Genomic DNA, 21683 nt, shown 5'->3' on the forward strand with positions numbered 1-21683 from the left:
GCTAGCAGGGAGGGCACTTGACAACTTTGTCCCCTGGGGAGGAAGAGGTTAAATAAAGCCTGAGTGTGTGGGGGGGAATTCTCCAGAGTCCCCTCTAGAGGCTGAATGGTGGACCCCTTGCTTTAGGGACCCAGAGTCTCAGTGACCGTCCAGTAGCTGGAGGTGAGGGGAGAAACATTTTCAATCACTCAGCAGGGTCCCTGGGGTCTGTTCTGCTCCTCGCCCCAGGTGCTGAGCTCTGGTAGCTCCCAGCAGGTGCGCCCACGGGTTTAACTGCCACACTTCTCTCTCCCTGAAGAGGGCGCTGCAGAACAAACCACGCGGAATCACGCCCCACACTGGCCCCCACCCTTCACTCCAGCCCTGCTACTACCTCCCCTTTCCCACCCCGCCCCGGGTCTATAAAGAGAGGCATCCCGGGCTGCAGAGAGATTTGGACGCCCCTGCCTGGGAGGTACGCCAGATCTGAGCTCTCCACCTAGCTGCTTCTCCTGTAGCCCCAGTTGGAGATCTGTAAGTAGTGTGGTCCTAGGGGAGGGAGTCTTAGGTGTGTGTGTGTGTGGGGGGGCCCTCATCACTTCGGTAAGGGCTGTACTCAAAATGCCCACCTCTCTCCTCACCATACCACATTTCCCCCAAACCAGCATCACCCAAGATTGCCAGCACCACTTTTGGGGTACTAACTAGGCATGACAATGTCTGAACCCAACTCCAGTTACAGTGGGATTTCCAGAGGAAAGCAAAAACAGAAAACAACTATATATATGTGTGTGTGTGTGTGTGTGTGTGTGTGTGTGTGTGTGTGTGTGTGTGTATACACACACACACACACACACACACACACATATATATACACACACACACACACATATATATATATATATATATATCTATATATCCCAGATATATTTATATATCCCAGATGATTCTTGTTATAAGGCAAATCTGGGTAAAGTGTCCCCTTAGAAGCCTCAGAAGTCTGCCTGGGAAAGCCAGGCTTTTCACTTTTAATTCTAGGTACAGAATGTGAACGTCACTAAAAAGTTATTTTTTATTATAGAGACAGACTAAGCATGACTTTAAGTGGCTTGGGAAGCATTGCTGAGCTCTATGGATAATGTGCTAAAGCAGTTAAAAACACACGGCAGGTGCTAAGTAGAAAGGAGCTCCCCCTTCCCTTAGAGAATGCACTTAAGGATAACTGGGGGCTGGGGGGACTGGTTATGACTCAGTTCTTTAATTACCACCCAGTTTTCTTCCAGACCACATTCCTTGCCCTCTATAAATGAAAAATAAGATAGATCTCAAGGACCTCAAATGCTCACATGTGCCCCCATTCTCATTTGCATTTATAACCTGCAGGTGTGTGTATTAAGATTTGCCTTGGAATTTCCTGCATGGCCTCCCACCCAAATGTGACCCTTAAGTGGGCAAAGAGAGAGAAGATGGGGCCATTGCCTGTTGTGGGTTTCTCCTTCTACAGGGAGCTGGTGAGGAGTCTGCTGCTTAAGAAATGGCACTATTCGAGAGTCGGGCGGTAGCGCAGCGGGTTAAGCGCATGTCGCGCAAAGCGCAAGGACGGGCATAAGGATCCCGGTTCAAGCCCCCGGGTCCCCACCTGCAGGGGAGTCGCTTCACAGGTGGTGAAGCACGTCTGCAGGTGTCTATCTTTCTCTCCCTCTCTCTGTCTTCCCCTCCTCTCTTCATTTCTCTGTCCTATCCAACAATGATGACATCAATAACAACAATAATAACCACACCAACAATAAAAAGACAACAATGGCAACAAAAGAAAAATGGCACTATTCAAACCAGACTTGCCAAGAGGCAAGAGAAAATATTTAAAACCCTAAGAAAGGATCTGTTTAGTGACACTATTAAAAATGAATAGAAGTTGCAAACAGGTTAGGGTTTTCAAAGGGAAAGCAGGCAGTTAGTAACAATTTGTATAGTTTTGTTTGGGCAGTCTTCTAGATTTGTTTTCCTTAAAGCTACCACTTTAGGCTTTTTTTTTTCTTCCTAACAGAAGGAGCTTGAGGATGCTAAACTGTTAGAGGCTTTGTACAAAAGAGGATACAGGACATTGATGAGTGATTTTTCATGGAGATAGACAACACTGGTGATGTATTTTTGTGCCAGGCATGGTGGCAGAGTTTGACTGAATCTGTCTCATTTAATCATTATAAATGGTCTCTTAAGGAAGGCAGTCAAACTCTGCCTGTTCAATAAGTGAAACAGCAGGGGTTCAGAGAGGTTAAGCTTGTCCAATGTCACAGAGCAAATGAGAGAACACATTTCTGGGTCTGGTGCCATGTCTATACCAATGACTCCACTATATATTTTCTTTCCCAGCAACAAAAACTTTGTTGAAGTCAGGTTTCTGATGTGACCAGAAGCTTCCAGTAAGATGAATGTTTATCATCCTATCCTCCCTTGGAAGAAAACATAAACTGACCTTTGGGGAATTTAAAGTAACTGCACTGTTTGTCCCCTGGTGGTACAGTCATCTAGTTGGAGCCAATCAGTGACTTCAGGTGGGCTTCCACCCCAAGGGTCTAAAACGTGAACTAGTTGGGCCTTTCTTGAGGAATTTATAGGGCTTGCCTTGTAAACACCATGTTTTTTCATTATCATGTCCGAAGTAGACATGTTCTTCCGTACAAGGTATTTGTTATGGATTTGTTATCATTACTTTTCTGTGTGAGGGCTGAGATTGAGGCAAACATGCCCATTTATGGTAGTGTTTTCCATGAAGCCATCACCAGGCCCCTCACAAAGTAGACAACCTTTATTGCAGTCTTGTTGGTCAGGACTCTGGGGATTTCTCTGCCTTTTCTTCCTCATTCTAGAACATGTACAGGAGTCAGGAGAAGACATTGGGGAGGAAAAGAGAATTACCTGTTCTTATTTTATTTGGATATTGTAATTTTTCAGTGGTGAGGGAGGGAATTTTCTCCTTTTCTTGAATCAAAACCAAGTAGATTTTATGCTGTAGATATAAGCGTACAGTTCTGAAATTGCATATACATTTTATTTTATTTTTTTACCAGAGCACTGTTCAGCTCTGGCTTATAGTGGTGTGGGGGATTGAACCTGGGACTATGGAGCCTCAGGCATGAGAGTCTGTTTGCATAACCATTATGCTATCTACCCTCCGCCCATTTTATTTTTTTGATGGAAAATCATGTTCTATTTTAAATCCATAGGAATCCTAGAATGTCACAAGCAAATTTAGAAACCAGTCACATTGGTCTTGTGAAACCTCAGTTTTCCCATCTGTAAAATAGGATTTATGAGAAATGTTAACATTTGTCAAGATTTTTTTCCCCCAGACAACATGCTAGACCGTTGACAAGAATTATTTTAGTCATTACACCAATCCTCTGAAGTAGATTGGTAAATATTACTCACTCTGCATTACAATTGTGGGATTTGTGTAACTCTTTCAAATGGTTCAACTAGCCAATGAGTAAGACAGGACTCTGCAAACCAAACTCTAATGCCAGAGCCTGTGGAATTTGTCCTGTTGGGTGGATTAAAAGCTGTCATTGTAGGGTTTATCACAACATCTGGCTCCTGGTAACTTTAGTGGATGGTATGTATAACCATAAACTCTTCATAAACTCCACTCCAATTTCTGTTTAGGTGAACAGTTATGATTAGACTGTGCTGTGTCAATGAGAGCATCACCCTCACCTGGGACACATTCCAGTAAATTGACCCATCTGGGATTCATTTAAGTTTGTGATACCCTCTTAGAGAGTTTACCTGTGATGTTCTTTAAGGGAGGTGCCTGTGGGGTGTCATTGTGTTGCTCTTCTCCCTACTGGAGGGTCTCCTTCTTGACCCTGAACTTTAAACACTTTTAACCTTAGCCACCTGGTTGAGAAAAGGCTGAGATTGGACAAGATTGAAACTTGAAGGAAATTTTGTATACAATTATATATGCAGGGAGGTGGGGGGAAGGGAGTATCTCTGAGTTGTATCAGTGATTCAGGGGCTCAGGAGAGGCTGCCCTCATCAAATTCCCTAAGATAGGGACATTGATGTGAAGATTCACCTTTGTTCTCTCAAACTTGTTTGAACTTGACTTTACCTTTCCTTCCTCTGCTGGGGGGAAGTGTGGAGCAAATGAAACCGAGTTGGGATGTGCCTTTCTCACTCCCACTTAACCCTCTCTTTCCCATCTCTAATCCCAATTCTTGTTTTCTTGTGTTGCTGTTCTTATCTATGTCAAAACTTCCTTTATAATGTGCATACATATATTTATATATTAAAATATATGCATTGACACTATCAGCTCACCACATTTAATGCATATCTTTAGCATATTTCTGTACGGGCTGGTAGTTTTGGACATTTTATATTTTTGGGGTTACATATATTAGCTTATTCTCTATTATTTGGGAGTTTAGCATTTTGCTGAAATGACCTTTGATTGAAACATACCATCTTAACCATTTTTTACAAGCAGTGCTTAGAGGAACAGCCATGTTTGTCTATTTTTGTTTAATAACATGAGTTTATTTGTAGGATGAATTCCCAGTAATGCAGTGACTGAGTGAAAGGTCATGCACATTTAGATAGACAGATACTGTCAGAGCTTCCTCTGGAGTCATTGTCAGTGTAAACTGCTAGTGGTCCCATATGAAACAAGAGATGTAAGTTGTGCTGTGCCAGAGGTCTAAGACAACAAAACACAAGGGAATATTTAGGCCAGAAACGATGAGTTCTCTTTGTTCTCAATTTGTTTATTTGAAATGAGAGATAGCAGGAGAGACCAGAGCACTACTCAGTTCTGGCATATGTAATGTAAAGGATCAAACCTGGGACCTTATGTATACGAGTCATCTGCTCCATCACTGAACTGCCTCCCCAATCCAAAAATACATATTCCCCTTCCACTTCTCAGACAGTTCTTTCTATTCTAAATGCCCCCCTTTATAGAGTCATCCATATTCATTGCTAGGCAAATTCTTCTGGTAGGGAAAAATAGCTTTACAAATGAAAAGAACTTCCTTGTAAAATTACTTTAAAGACAGTTTTAGATTGATTTTGACAGGACAGGGGAGAGATAGGTTAGTTTGTTTGAACACTGAGTTGCATACTTTTAAAAAAATTATTTATTTATTTATGAGAAAGATAGGAGGAGGGAAAGAACCAGATATTACTCTGGTACATGTGCTGCCAGGGATCAAACTTAGGACCTCATGGTTGAGAATCCAATGCTTTATCCACTGTGCCACCTCCCAGACCACTGACTTGCATACTTGAGGCCCCAGAGGTCCCAGGTTCAAGCCCTGGGACCACTTTATTCCAAAGATGGCTGCTTCTCTGTCTTCTCTCTGATAATAAATACACCTTTAAATTTTTTGTCTTATTTTATACATTTATTATTGGATAGAGACAGAGAGAAATTGAGAGGGGAGGAGGAGACAGAAAGATACAGACACCTGCAATCCTGCATCACCACTCGTGAAACTCTCCCTTTGCAGGTGGGGACCAGGGGCTTGAACTCAGGTCCTTGTGCACTATAGTGTGTAAACTTACCAGGTTAGCCACCACATGGCCCCAACAATAAATATATCTTTAGAACAAACTAGGCAGATGTCATAAGGTCACATGGAAGTGGCAGGTTCACCATTCACATTTTCTGTATTCAGGTGAGGTCAATCTTCCTTGAGCCCTTGGATACTGGGGCTTATAATTGTTGGTGAGGGGTCAAGGGGGTCAGATGAGGCAGGAAGAGATTTCCTAATAAGAGTAATCAGACAGATCTGGGCTCAAATCTTGGCTCCAACCTTTATTAGTAAAGAACTTGCATTGGGTTTAATTTTTTAGGAACTTGATAGTTTTACAGGAAAAAATCCTGATTACCTTGCTGGATACGTATTTATTTATTTATCTATTTATTTATTTTACTAGAGCACTGCTCAGCTCTGGCAAACAGTGGTGTGCGGGATTGAACCTGGGATTTGGAAGCCTCAGGCATGAGAGTCTCTGCATAACCATTATGCTATATTCCCCCACTCTTCTTCTTCTTCTAGCGTTTGCCCTTCTTCCGTAGCCAGTCAACAGCGTCAGGTTGAGCCTGATGTCTGCTTGTTGCTGGCTTTGAAAGTGACTGGGATCCATGTGGATTCAGTCGGCTAGGAAGGATCGTCAGTTTCCCCAGTGAATGGGTACTCACGGGATGCGTACTCACGGGATGCACCACGAGAAGGTCGATCCAATGCATCCCTTCCCCCACTCTGGATACTTATAAGACATAATGAGATGGTGTGTGTATAATAAATGACTTGAGTGATGCCTGAGGATTAGAAAAGACCCAGAAACTAGTAGCTGTTTTTTTTCCCTTTTTCTTTGTCACCAGGGTTATCACTGGGGCTCAGTGCCTACACAACTACACTGATGCCAGTGCCCTTTTTTTCTTTCCTCTCCAGTGAGAGACAGAAAAGGAGAGACATCACACTGCCCCTCCACTGCTGGTGAAGCCTCCCCATTTCTGCCTCCCCCACCCAAACCTCTTCCCAGGCATTTTAAAACATTTGATACAATGTCATTAACAGGGTTGTTTTACAATTGGAAGTTTGTACCTTTTGACCCCTTCACCCCTTCCTCACCTCTAGCAACTGACCAATCTGTTTTGTTTTTTTTTTTCCCCTGTGAGCTTGGTTTTATTTGTTTTCTTAGATTCCACATTTAGATAAGCCAGACCATAAGGCTTTCCTGTATGACTCACTTAGCATCATGACCTCAAGCTCTGTCCACATTGCTGCAAATGGTAGGATTTTTAAATGACAATCCACTGTAGTATCTTCTACATCTATTTGTCTATTCATCCACTGATGAGCAATTAGGTTGCTCTAGGACTTGATTGGTGCAGGTACTAGATACTCCAGTGAACATGGACATGCAGGTAGCTTTTCATGTCAAGTTTTTATTTCCTTCAGTTAAATGTCCAGAGGTGGAATTGCTATATCATAGGGCCATTTTATTTATTTTTTGGAGGAAACTTCATACTGTTTTTCATAGTGGCTGTAAATTGGTATAACTACTATAGTGGCTCTTATTAATAGCAGATCTAGAGCCCAAATTATGTCTCAGGAACTGTGTAAGACCAAGTTATCCTAATCCTTTAAAGTGTACAATTGGGGACTGGGTGGTGGCACATCTGGTTGAGTGCACATGTTACAATGCGCAAGGACCCAGGTTCGAGTCCCCAGTCCCCACCTACAGGGGAAAACTTCACAAGCGGTGAAGCTGTGCTGCAGGTGTTTCTCTGTCTCTCTTCCTCTCTATCCCCCTTCTTTCTCAATTTCTGGCTGTCTCTATCCAATAAATAAAGATAATAAAGTGTACAATGCCTTCCTGAATTTCCTGGGTCCTCTGGGTTTCTGCTTGCCTTAGAAAAAGCAGGCAAAGTGAAAAAAAGATCACTGTGAAAGTGTGTCTTTGTTAGATTCCTCCATCATTGGCTGTGCTGTGGTGGGCAAGGTATCTAGCCTCTCTGTGCCTCAGTTTCCTCGCTGATAAACCAGAGGAAATGGGGCCTCTCATTGGGTTTTTAAGAAATTGAGTCATAACTGGCACTAAATAAGATTTAGCAGATATGATTATGAATATTGGTAATATCAATTTGCTGGTTTCACTGAATTTTCTCAAGGGCAACTGTGTAGAGCTGAGGGAAAGAGGCCAGTGACCTAGTGTTACTTGGAGAGTCCTGGGGTCAAAGGGATGAAACAGCTTTGGGATATTAAGACCTGTCAGGACCTCTGATGGCCTCATGGGTGAGTTTGGCCTCTTGATGAGGGAGAAAGAATGCTCCACACTTTCAAATGGATTTGACCCAGGATCTTTTTTTTAATAGAATTATCTCAGCTCCCCTGGGTCCCATCCCAAGTCTTCCAAGGGATTAGGATTCTAAGGAGCACACTCTGGGAAACAGCACATTCTTGGGGGAAGTTAAAATCCCCTTCCCTTCTCTCCCTTCATTTGACCAAAGTAGATTTCACACGTCATAACTGTCAGACCCATCAAAGCCACGGAAAGTGAGCCAGGGTGTCTGCCTCCTTTTCTGGACAGAGAGCGAATCTCTGTCCTTGATCTTGCTTGTGTTTTGGAGCTCCAGATAAAACCAGATTCCTAGCAATGGAGATTTGGGTGTTCTCTCATTTTTGTTTTTTGGCCTCCAGGGTTATTGCTGGGGCTCAGTGCCTGCACCATGAATCCACTGCTCCTGGAGGCCATTTTCTCCCCCTTCTGTTGCCCTTGTTGTAGCCTTGTTGTGGTTATTATTATTATTGTTGATGTTCATTGTTGGATAGGACAGAACAGAGAGAAATGAAGAGAGAAGGGGAAGACAGGGGGAGAGAAAAATAAGACACCTGCAGACCCACTTTACCACCTGTGAAGTGACTCCCCTGCAGGTGGGGAGCCAGGGGCTAGAACCGGGATCCCTATATTGATCCTTGCGCTTTTGTGCCACGTGTGCTTAACCTGCCGCGCTACTGCCCGACCCGTGTTCTCTCATTTTTTAGTTTTTTTTTCTTTTCTTGGTTTTCTTTAAGGCAAATGATTAAATTACACAGAGAAAGATCTCATCTGGTAGTTAAGTTGTTGAAAATAGAAACTTCTCCCAGCTTTCCTGAGTGTAATTGGCTACAATTAAAGAAAAAAAAAACTTCAGGGACCAGAGAGATAGCTCAGTCCGTAGGGTATATGCCTTCTATGCATGCAGCCCAGTTCTGAGTTCTAGCACAACATGGAGGTGCTGGAGACCTGGGGGGAGCTCTGGTGCTGTGATATCTCTCACTGCCTCCTGTCTCTGAATGAAAAATTCTGAGCAAGGTCCTAGCTCTGTCAGTGCATAAATATAGTTAGTAGGAATGAACCACATCTTGAATGGTTAAGATGTGAATTTTAGGTGTATTTTGCCACTGTTAAAGCTAGTGGGAAAAAGATTGTTAAAATTTTTTCACTGGGGGGGTGTTGGGTGGTAGCACAGTGGGTTAAATGCACATGAGGTGAAGCACAAGGACCTGCTTGTGGGGGGGTCACCTCACGAGCGGTGAAGCAGGTCTGCAGGTGTCTTTCTCCCCCCCATCTTCCCGTCCTCTCTCAATTTCTCTCTGTCCTATCCAACAATGACAGCAATAACAATGACAATAATAACAACAACAAACAACAATGATAAACAACAAGGGCAACAAAAGGGAAAAGGTGGCCTCCAGGAGCAGTGAATTCATAGTGCAGGTACTGAGCCCCAGCAATAACCCTGGGGGGAAAAATTCACTGATATGTACTTTTTTTTTTCCTTGTCATTGATGGGTTTCACAGTTTCTGAACTGCCTTTTTCAGATAGAGAGGCAGAGAGAGAGAGAGAGAGAGAGAGAGAATATAAGAGAGAATATGAAAAAGAAGACACATAGCATCAAAATTTCTTATAGTTCTTCTACCTGTGGTGTGCCAGGGGCTTGAACCTTGGTGGCTTGCATGGCAAGGCAAGAACTCTCCCAGATAAGCTATCTCACTGGCTCCAACTTTTTAGAGACTTACTAATTTTCATGGGAAATGAGTACCTCTCAGCTCTGGTCTATGTAGTGGCAGAGACTTGAACCTGCTACTTTAGGCCTGAAAGTCCTGTACCCTGAAACTGAGCAGTCTTCCAGCCCCTGGGACCTGCAGTGTGAACAGTGGTTTACATGCACAAAACTGGCATGACCCTTAGTCCAAGATGCAGACCACCAGCCCCTTTGTGCCCTATCCTTCAGCTCTGAAGTTTGACTGTGGTTGCCATAGGCTATTTTCTTCTTTATTTTTTTAAATATTTACCTATTCATTTTACCTTTTTGTTGCTCTTGTTGTTTTATTGTTGTAGTTATTGTTGTTGTTATTGATGTCATCATTGTTGGACAGGACAGAGAGAAATGGAGAGAAGAGGGAGAGGCAGAGGGGGAGAGAAAGATAGACACCTGCAGACCTGCTTCATTGCATGTGAAGCGACTCCCCTGAAGGTAGGGAGTCAGGGGCTTGAATCAGGATCCCTATGCTGGTTGTAAGCTGTTTTTTATCTGCTTCTGAATTGCATGCAGACAGGACATACAGCATGTCTTTCCTGTGTCTGCTCCCTTTTGTTTAAGTGAGTTTCTGAGATGCCTTCTCCTGTGGTGTGGAGCTGTGGCTCACTCGATCTGACTGTGGTGCCTGTTTTGTAGGTTAGTTACTGTGCTAGAGACCATAAAAGGTCTGTTCATTTATGGCAAATATCTCCACTGAGTTTTTTTTTTTTTCAGTGCCCAAGAGTTCATTTACACATGTATAATATTGCTGAACTATTTCCCTGGCTCAGTGATTATTTCCTGTTTTTTGAAGTGGGTAGAAACATCAAAATAGCACTGCTCCACCATCCATGGAGCTCCACCCATTTTAGTCCATGGTGCTGCCTGTGGTGCTGGGAATTGAACCTAGGGCTTCTGGGAATTGAACTAGAGCACTAAAAAATTCCCTCAGTGCAGTGGGGACTAGGCTTGAACCTGGGTCGTGTGCACGACAAAGCAAATGAACCATCCCAGGGAGCTATCTTGGTGCAGCCCAAAGATAGTTTTATGGGTTTTTTTGTAGTAATGCTTTTCCTTTTTAAGGGAAGTATCAGACATGCAGATGCAGGCTGAGCAGTGTGAATGGGACTGTGTCTCAACATCAACAATCTGCTACTAAGCCAATTATTTATTCTCCACCCCCCCATTCATTTCCTCCTTGCCTTGACTATTTTCAGATAAACCCCAGATTTTGTTTCATCTTTAAATACTTCACAATGTCTCTAAAAGGAAGGACTCTCAAAATAGAAGAAACCACAGTGCCCAATTTTTTAAAAATGTATTTCCTTTTGTTGGCTTGTTGTTTTGTTGTAGTTGTTGTTGTTGATGTCATTGCTGTCGGATAGGGCAGAGAGAAATGGAGAGAGGAGAGGAAGACAGGGGGAGAGAAAGACAGACACCTGCAGACCTGCTTCACCGCCTGTGAAGTGACCCCTCCTGCAGGTGGGGAGCCGGGGGCTCGATCTGGGATCCTTATGCCGGTCCTTGTGCTTTGTACCACGTGTGCTTAACCCACTGTGCTACCACCTGACTCCCCACAGTGCCCAATTTTAAACACCAAAAAATTTAACAAATATGTCAAGTATAGCAAGTCCATGTTCAAGTCCTCATTATCACAGACACTGTTCTTTTAGGAAGAAAATTAAATGCTAAATTAAATGTTCTTTTAAAGATATATATATATTAGATGGGGAGAGAGAGACCAGAGCTCTGCTTATCTCTGTCATATATGCCTCTGGGAGTCAAACCTGTTTTGTGTATCTGAGCTATCATCCTCAACAAAACTTTATTCTTTCTGTTGACTTAAATTTTGGCTTACAATATTATACAGTTTTAGAAGTAGAGCTCCACACTTATATATGATTGTATAAGGCTTACCACCCCTGCCATCCTAACACCATCATACCTCAGACCCCTTCACCTGTTCCCATGCTTCCCTTCCCCATCCCTTCCATAACTACCAGTTTTTAGAGTGTAAGTCAGGTTATTATTTTTATTTGCAGTTTTGTGTTTTATTTATATTCCACATATAAAGAAAAAAAGCATCTGGAAGTTGTCCTTCACTTTCTTGCTTATTTTACTTAGCATAATCACCTCTAGTTCCATTCATTTTGTCCCAAAAGACACAATGGGATCTTTTTTAATGACAGAATAGTATTCCCATAACTTCCTTAACCAACCTTCTTCTGATGGCTGGCTAAGTTGATTCCATATTTTGGTTGTCATGACTAGTGTATTTATGAACATAAGTGGCCATAAACATTTGTAAAATGTTATAAAACTACAAACATGGCTAAAATAATACTAGATAGTACCCCATGTTCACAGTAGAATTACTCACAATTGCTGAAACATGAGTAATTCAAATATTCATCAACTGATGGACAGATAAACAAAACATAGTCTGTTCACACAATGAAATATTTTGTAATTCAGCTTTAAGAAGGGGAATTCTCACACCCATTACACCACGAATAATCCTTGGAGACATCAGGCTAAGTGCGATAGAGTATAGCTTCCCTTAATACAAGACACCTAATATTTACAGGCAAGAGGTAAAGTGGTAGTTTGCATGATCTGGGGGAAAGGGCAGTGGGGAATGTTTCATGGGTGTAGAGTTTCACCTTTATAAGATGAAAAGTTGAGGAGGTGGATGTTGGTGATGGTTGCACAGCAATGTGAAAATATTTGACACCTCTTAGAAATGACCAAGGCAGTAAATTTTATGTCATGTATATTTCACCACAATAGGACAGGGAAGATAATAGAAAGTGACAAGCCCTTTACACATGTGCTCACTCAGTGCTGATTTTTCCAGTTGTTTGGCCCCGGTGTATATTCTATACAGCAGGGCCAAACAACTGGATAACTATATAGTTGGGATTATCTCTCTCTCTCTGTCTGTCTCTTTGTCTCTCTCTCTCTGCGTTGATTTGACCATCAGATCCTTTTTCCTTTTTGCCACCAGGGTTATTGCTCCCAATGCCAACCCCTTTTGTTCTTTAGGCAGTAAAAGAAAAGTAGCGCTAGAGAAAAGAGAGAGACTACAGCACTGTTCCACTGGCCATGAACCCCCCCCCCCCATTCCCTTGGGGTGGCCAGGAACTCAAACCTGAGTCCTTGTGCATGGTGTAATCTGTGCACTCTTGCAGATGAGCCCATTGCTGGCCTGCTCCCTTTTGTTGTGATGGTGGAAATGGAGTTTGGGGTGAGAGCATTTTGAAGGCACCTATCATGGGGAGATGAAAAATTGTACCCATGTAAAAAAAAAAAAGAAAAATTGTACCCATGTGTCAATAATTGTACTGTAAACATCCCAATAAAATGATAAAATAAGAAAATAAATTTTGTAAAGAAAATGAAAACTTTGAGATCGAACTCATCCATGAGATAATTTACTTACTTAAATTTTGCAATTTGGTGACTGTTAGCATAACCAGTGCCTAGCATTCGCCACCACAATAAGTTCTAGAATATTCTCTTTTTAAAATTTTTTTGTTAGACAGAAATTGAGAAGGGAGGGAGAGATAGAGAAGGAAAGAGACAGAGAGACACCTGCAGCTCTGCTACACCACTCACTCATGAAGCTTTCCCCCTGCAGGTGGGGACCCGGAGCTCAAACCCAGGTCCTTGTGCATTGTAATGTATGCACTTATCCAGGTGCACCACTGCCTGGCTCCTCTAGAATATTCTCATTAACCACCCCCCAGTTCCCTCAAAAAAAAGTCTAGCTGTCATTCTCTAATTGTCTCCAAGCTTCTGTCAACCACTCATTAATTGTTGATTCTGGATTTACCTATTCTAGGTTTTATTTATTTATTTAATTAATTTATTTAATTTATTTATCTTTACCAGAACATTGCACAGCTCTGGCTTATTGTGGTGCTGGGGGTTGAACCTGGGACTTTTGGTGCCTCAGGCTTGGAGGCATTTTGCATAATCACTATTCTATCTCCTGAGCCCTTTCTGGATATTTTATCAAAATTAGATAATATTGACTCTTTTTAACAAGATTCTTGCACTGATCAGTATTTTCAAAATTGATCCATGCTGTAGCATGTGTCAATATGTTATTTCTTTTTACAACTGAACAATAGTCCACTGTGCAACTATACCAATATCTTATTTATCCATCACTGCTGGACATTTGTTTTTTTTCTAATATTTTTGGTTGTCATGAATAATGCTTCTGTGAACATTCATGTGCATTTGTTTGTGTAGATTCGTTCTCATTCCTCTTGAGTATACACCTAGGAGTAGAATGGCGGGATCAGATGGTAACTCTGTGCTTTCCTATTTAAGGACCTTTTTCCTTTCTTTCTTTATTTTTAAATATTTTATTAGTGAGAAAGATAGGAGTGAGAAAGAGCCAGGCATCAATGTGGTACATGTACTGCCAGGGATTGAACTCAGGACCTCATGCTTGAAAGTTCAATGCCTTATCCACCACACCATCTTCCGAACCATCCTTTTATTATTTTTCTGTGTGGCACCAGCCAAAGGCTTCACATATAAGTGATGCCATTGACTGGTTTCTCTGGTCCCAACAATCTTTTTTTTTTTTTTTTTAAGATTTTATTTATTTCTGAGGAAGATAGGAGGAGAGAGAAAGAACCAGACATCATTCTGGCACATGTGCTGCCAGGGATCGAACTCAGGACCTCATGCTTGAGAGTCTAAAGTTTTATCACTATGCCACCTCCCGGACCACCCAATAATCTTTTTTTATTATGTATACTTTGAGGGGAAAAGACAGGTGGATAAAGAGGAGAGAGATGACAGCACAGCTCCGCCATCCATGGAGCTCCCCTAGTGCTGTTCATAATGCTTGCGTGTGGATCCAGGGTCTGACATATGGTAAGGCCCACACTCTACTGGCTGAACTGTTTTCCAGCTCTTGTCCTTTTGTGTTGACATAAACAATAGTCAACACAGAAAGTGATCCGTCTAGCTTCTCAATACTAGAACCTTTCATGGTATGAGAAGACCATGGCTTCTGTACCCAGTGCCTTGGTAGCAGACATTGAGGCCCATATCCTCTGAAAGGCTGATAGGCTGTTTCAACCCCTTGACAAGATAATCTTGTATGGCATAACCTAACACTTTGTGCGGAGTTTCTTCACACTGTTCTAGACCCAGCAAGGCGAGGACCTTATCCTTTGTCTTGTGGTTCGAGTCAGCCTGTGCTGATGATGTCACCTTTTTTCACAGGGGACCCACCAGGCACCATGGCACAGAAAGGCCAGCTCAGTGATGATGAGAAGTTCCTCTTTGTGGACAAGAACTTAATCAACAGCCCAATGGCCCAGGCCGATTGGGTGGCCAAGAAGCTGGTCTGGATTCCTTCGGAGAAGCAGGGTTTTGAGGCAGCCAGCATCAAGGAGGAGAAGGGGGATGAGGTGGTGGTGGAATTGGTGGAGAACGGCAAGAAGGTCACGGTCAGCAAAGATGACATTCAGAAGATGAACCCACCCAAGTTCTCCAAGGTGGAGGACATGGCGGAGCTGACGTGTCTCAATGAGGCATCGGTGCTGCACAACCTGAGGGAGAGATACTTCTCGGGACTCATCTATGTGAGTACCTGCTGCTGGCTGGGCGATTCCTCCTAAGGGGTGGGCCTGGGCTGGGAGGTGTCTTTGGGACTGCAGGCTGGGTGGGTGAGGAAGTCTGCCTAGTAAGATGGAATTCTTGATGGAATTCATCATCTTGGTTCAAAGCTCTGTCCTACCCTCCATAGTTCTGGCACTTGCCACAGGTTTGTTTGCTTCTCAGAGCCTCAGTTTCCCTGTGTGTGTATTTAGGCAGGTGGGGGGTGTGGTTATAGTGTTTTGCTTTTAAAAGCTCTAAGGGAGTAAGAGATAACAGCTAATAATCATTAAATACCTCCTTTAATCCAGATTCTGTACCTTGGTACACTTTTTCTGTTTATTTTATTTATTTATTTATTTTTGTCTCCAGGGTTATCACTGAGGCTCAGTGCCTGCACTACAAATCCACTGCTCCTGGAGGCTATTTTTCCCTCTTTGTTGCCCTTGTTGCTTATTGTTGTTGTTATTATTATTGTTATTGCTGTCATTGTTGGATAAGACAGAGAGAAATCAAGAGAGGAGGGGAAGAAAGGAGGATGAGAGAAAGACACCTGCAGACCTGCTTCACCACCTGTGAATTGACCCCCCTGTAGGTGGGGAGCCAGGGACTCTAACTGGGATGTGCACTTAACTCGCTGCACTACCGCCTGGCCCCCATCTGTTTATATTTTTATGCTGGGGGTTGAACCCTGGGCCTTATGTGTGGGAAGCATGTACTCTGCCACTGAAGTACATCCCCTGCCCTTTAACTTTACCTTATTTAATCAGCTGAGGCTAGGCATATAGATAGTTAAGTGGTAGTATACATGCCTTGCATGCATGAAGCTCTGGGCTTGATCCTCTGACATACAAAATAAGTCTGAATGGTGGGGGTAGATAGCATAATGGTTATGCAAACATACTCTCATGCCTGAGGCTCCGAAGTCCCAGGTTCAGTCCCCTGCATCACCATAAGCCAGAGCTGATTAGTGATCTTATTAAAAAAAATCAAAATAAGCCTGCAAAAAACACCAAATCAGTGACCTAGGAGGTGGTGCTATAGCTTAAGCGTTGAACTCTCAAGCATGAAGTCCTGAGTTGAATCCCCAGTATTACATGTGCCATAGTGATGTGTTCTCTCTCACACTCTCTCTCTCCTCGTCTCTCTCAGTAGTAAAAACCTAATCAACTCACTGATTTAAGTATGTGTGTCCATTTTGCAGGTGGCTAAACTGAGGCTCAAAGTGGTTAAGCTCATGGTTGACTTCCCTAACTAAACAGGGAGAGTCCCTTTTACCTATAGTTCTCTCTGTATAGAAATGTTCCAGCCTTAGGTTGTTGGTATAGAACAAATGGTCTGCAGGGAGGTAATGGGACAACTGGGTTCCTCAGGTCTCCCTTCACTTTCAGGGTCTAGGTAGGGCCAGGGTATGAATCTTATCTGCTGTCCTCTGACACAATGTTTGAGCCCCAACTAGAAATCAGGAAAAAATGAGGGGCTGCGAAAGGTCCTGACAGTAGTGTGTCTTCTGACAGCGGTGAATAAAAGAATCAAAGCTTCAAATTCCTGTAATGCTTTTCTGGGCAGATTCAAAGAAAAGCCTTACAGCGTTGCAAACACCTGTCTCTTTTTTTCTACTCAATTTACTCACTTAAATAGAAACTGTTGTCTGTGATGGAGGAGGTAGAGGAGGGGAGGGGTTGGGGTGTACAAGGAATTTGTCTTCTAGAACATTATTGCTGAATGCACAACCCATGGTAACTGGTGTGTGTGTGTGTGTGTGTGTGTGTGTGTGTATGTATTGAGGAATAGGAGGCTGAGCAGGTGGCCAAGGCATGCCAGATGTTGCCCTTGATAATGAAGAGATGTCCCATTCTGCTCTGCATGGACTTACCTCAAACAAAAAACCTTTGAGAAGATCCTGACAGATGTCTTATTCTCCAGGTGCTAGAAGCATCTATGGAAGTCACAGGCCCCTATCTGCTTGTCTTAAATAATTTGTATCTTGAGATGCAGATTCTGGGGCCTGAAGGTAGCTCACCTAGGAAAGCATGCACCTTAATCACATGTGAGGTCCTTTGTGTGATCCCCAGAACCATGTAGGAGCACCATGCACAGTACCGGGTGGAGTGGGGGTGCAGTGGGGTCTTTCCTTTGTATCTGTCTCTTTTTGTCTCCTCTCAAAAAATAACATGGGGCCCGGTGGTTGTTCTGTGATATTGCACATGTGCAGGGGTACTGAGGTCATTCCCCAGTACCACAAAGAGGTGCAAGTTCTGGGCTCAGCTCCATGTGGTGACTGTGTTGCAGTTCCCATAGTGCTTGTGGTGCATGTGGGCAGGAATGTGATTTGATCCCATCCTCCCTTGCTGCTTTGTCTAGTTGCTCTCTGCTGGGGTTTACCCTGGTCATTAAACTGTGAGGATCTGTCCCTCAGGTTTGGATGGGGGTTGGGTAGGGTAAGGGATTCAGGAGGAGAGATTTTTTTTTGAATTTATTTATTTATTAATGAGAAAGATAGGAGGAGAGAGAAAGAACCAGACATCACTCTGGTACATGTGCTGTCGGGGGTTGAACTCGGGACCTCATGCTTGAGAATTTGATGCTTTACTACTGTGCCACCACCCGGACCACTTTTTTTTTTTTTACCAGGCATGGTCCCAAGTTCCTTCCCACACCCCCCAGCCCACACTGTTCTTAAAAAACATACTTTTAAAAGTCTCCTTCATTTCATATACCTTAGAGTTGGATGGAAAGAATTTAGAATAACACTCTGGTACATGTGGTGCTAGGGAGAGGGCTCAAACCAAGAACCCCAGGCATGCAAGTCTTGTGCTCTACCAGACTGAGGAAGTTCCTGGCTGTCTTCTCCTTTTTGACACTGGCTGGACTGACAGTCATGTCTGGCTCCACTGGTGAAGTCCCAGGCAGAGGTGGCATGACCTGCCTGAGGACCCACTTTTAGGAAGGGTCCTCCATCAGACTCTGACCTCTCTGGCTGCAAAGTGAACACAGCTCAGTCTCTGTGCTGAAGCTGTTCTCTCACCAAGAGGAGGGATGTAAGATAGCTTGGGATGGATGCAGGTAGACCCCACAGGTACTAAAACCCACAAGGAGATAAAGGTCCTAGCAGTGGGACCTTGCTCAGCCTTGAAGGAGAAGGAATCTGCAGTTTGTAACCATGGAAGAGGAGCTGTACAGCATGATGCTGTGTGAAATAGGTCAGGTACAGATGACACATGCTGTGATCCAGGGACCAGGAGATGACTCAATAGGTAGAGTGCACACTTTCCATGGGTGATGCCTTGGTTTTCATCCCCAGTACCACACAGGAGCATCATGGATGGTGGAGTTGGTTCCCCCTCTTTCTCCTCTTTCTAGGAGTACAGAGGAAATGAAAAACTGGCTAGGGAGACTTTTTGGTAGTTTTGAACATTTGCAAGCTCCTTGGTTCATCTACTGGCATCATGAGAAAGAGTGAACTGGCCAGAGCCAGGGGCTAGCAGAGGGCTCAATGGGAGGTGCTATCAGGCAGATTTAAGGACTCAGTTCTGCACAGTCACTTCTGGAGTAGTGCTGCTTAGCCTTGTGTGTGGTGTCAGAACAGTAATGTGCACTTCAGCACCATCTGAGGGCTGATCTCACCCCCAAGTGTTCTCCTGCAAACACAGGACTCTAGATTCAGTGCTGGTGTAGGAAGCTTGTTAATTTCTTGAGATTCAAATTCTTGAGATGATTGAGCATCTGTCTCTTCTTTCTCTCTCTCTCTCTCTCTGTCTGTCTGTCTTTTTTTCTTTCTCTCTTTTTCTCTGTTTTTTCCCCCCCTGGGCAGAGGGTCTTAGCTTTCACTGATCCCTCAGTTGAGCTTTGTTTCTTTGAAATGTGTTGAGGATATGCAAATACACTATTGATATTATTTTTTTTAAAAAAGGGGGCATTGGGTGGTAGTGCACATGGCGCAAAGCGCAAAGACCAGTATAAGGATCCCGGTTCAAGCCCCCCGGCTCCCTACCTGCAGGGGAATCGCTTCACAAGTGGTGAAGCAGGTCTGCAGGTGTCTGTCTTTCTCCTTCTCTGTGTTCCCATTCTCTCTCGATTTCTGTCTGTCCTATCCAACAATGACGACAGCAATAACAATAATAATAACAATACACAACAAGGGCAATAAAAGGGGAAAAATAGCCTCCAGGAGCAGTGGAATCATAGTGCAGGCACTGAACCCCAGCAATGACCCTGGAGGCAAAAAAAAAAAAAAGCAAAGTTATGATGCTAGGCAGATAGGAGGAACAGAACACTGCTCAGATCTGGTCTAAGTTGCTGCTGGGATGGAATCTGTGGCCTGTGGAATCTCAGGCATGCAAGTCCTGCACTCTAACAAACTGAATGTTTTCCCTGGCTCCCGACTCCTATGATTCTTTAGGTAAGGAGCATGTATAGATTTCCTCCACTGTCTAAAAGCAGAACATTCCTTTTTGGTATGATGTTGGTAAGTTACTAGGGGGAGAGAGGGGCAGCAGCTTGGTCTGGGAATGCTATTGTCACTGATTTTTATGGAAAAAGTTTTGAGCATTCTCAGACCCCGAAAATAGCCTACCAAATCATACCAATTAGGAACATTCTACTTTTGGATAGCAGGGGAGACCTGTCCTACTATTTAGCCTCTTCTCCCACCCCTGCAGATTAAGAAATGGCAACTGAGATAAGTTAAATAACTTGATTAGAAATAGATGAGTCTCAAATGCAGAAACAATGACCCCAAGGACCAATGAATTTGAACTTGTCTTTATTATTATTATTATTGTTTTTTGGATATAGGGTAAGAGAGAGAGAGAGTGACAGAGGAAACATATCTCAGCAGTGACCCACCACTGGTGATGCTTCTCTCTTGTAGATGCTCTGAACTGGTGGCTGGGGGCTAGACCCCAGATCCTTGCATATGACCATACATGTGTTCTAATGAGTGAGCCACCAGTCTGACCCTGAATTGCTTTCATCTTAAATTTTTTTTTAAATTTTATTTATTTTTCCTTTTGTTGCCTTTTTTTTTTTTTTATAGTTGTACTTATTGTTGTTCTTGATGTCATAGTTGGTAGATAGGACAGAAAGAAATGGAGAGAGGAGGGGAAGACAGAGAGGGTGAGAGAAAGATAGACACCTGTAGACCTGCTTCACTGCCTGTGAAGTGGCCCCCCTGCAGGTGGGGAGCCAGGGGCTTGAACTGGGCTCGAGCTGGGATCCTTTCACCGGTCCTTGTGCTTCGCACCACATGCGCTTAACCAGCTGTGTTACCACTTGACTCCCTAAACTTTTTTTTATATATATTTTCCCCTTTTGTTGCCTTTTTTTATTTATTATTGTTGTAGTATTGTTGTTATTAGGACAGAGAGAAATGGAGACAGGAGGGGAAGACAGAGAGAGGGAGAGAAAGACAGACATCTGCAGACCTGCTTCACCACTTGTGAAGCGACTCTCCTGCAGGTAGGGAGCTGGGGGCTTGAACCGGGATCCTTATGCTGGTCCTTGCACTTTGCACCATGTGTGCTTAACCTGTTGTGCTACTGCCCAACTCCCTTCTTTCATCTTTTTAATGATCTTGTAGGGAAGATGCTGTAACCCCACTTTAGAGACCAGGCCACTAAGGATCAGAGGCTCTCACTATCATTTCTGAAAGGCGCAGAGCTGCAGTCTAGACAACCTGATGCTAGGAAGACCTTAGGGTGTCAGGACACTTGGAGCAAAAGGGGGTGGTGGTTATGGACTGTCAGGGGCCCTGGGTCCCCCCTCTCTGTGAGCAGCACAAATTTTCAGTGCACAGAAGAAATATAACTTTTCATTATGTTTTCTTGGTGCCTGTGAATTCGTAAGTCAGATTTTACAAGTCAATGATGTTTAATTGACTTGATATTTGTCTACCTCTTCCCCTTCCAGAAAGAGGTAAGTTTGTTTCTGGCATTATTTGGAAAAGCAGAAGGCCTGACACCCCTGGGTCCAGGTTGCCAAGAAATAGCCCTTGCTATATGCACTAAGTTTTTCCAGAGGGCCCATGGCTCCCTATTGTCTCCTAACATGGAATGAGTGTTGGTGAGCATTGCCTGTGGCAGTTCTTCTCTACTTAGGGCCTCAGACAGTGGGAATGGTATGATCCAGAGTGGGCATGGATGTGCCTTCCTCCTTGTAGATTCCCCACTCCCTCACCTTGAACCCTAGAAGTCATTCTCCTGGTCCCAATTCTGCTCTTCTGCAAAGGCCAGAGGATAGGAGAGGCCTTCTTCCAAATTCCAGCAGGTTACGGTGTTGGTGTCTTAGCCACCTTGTTCAGAAATTTTATCCTTGTCTGGAAGGAGCATTTAGCCAGAGACACTGGGAGTGGGCCTTGGACAGAGGTTCCCAGGGCCCTGAGTGTTCTGGCAGGTGGGAAGATGCAGGTGGAGGCTGACTCTTTTCGAACCCTTTGAACTAGATCTCTTATTATTTCTCCATAGAACCTCCCCAGCAGTGCAAAGCCTATTCATGCAA

General features: G+C 43.6%; 1 protein-coding gene across 1 annotated transcript in view; it reads left to right on the forward strand.

The window, feature by feature from the left end:
- Positions 1-368: 368 nt before the first annotated feature.
- MYH11 (myosin heavy chain 11) overlaps positions 369-21683 on the forward strand; it is a 109378-nt gene continuing 88063 nt past the window's right edge. The window contains exons 1-2 of the mRNA XM_060174106.1: positions 369-513; positions 14811-15172. Of these exons, the coding sequence (XP_060030089.1) occupies positions 14828-15172 (345 nt within the window). The 5' untranslated portion in view covers positions 369-513; positions 14811-14827. The remainder of the gene's footprint in view (positions 514-14810; positions 15173-21683) is intronic.

The sequence above is a fragment of the Erinaceus europaeus genome, chromosome 15 (genome assembly GCF_950295315.1).
Source record: "Erinaceus europaeus chromosome 15, mEriEur2.1, whole genome shotgun sequence".
NCBI classification, from domain to species: Eukaryota; Metazoa; Chordata; class Mammalia; order Eulipotyphla; family Erinaceidae; genus Erinaceus; species Erinaceus europaeus.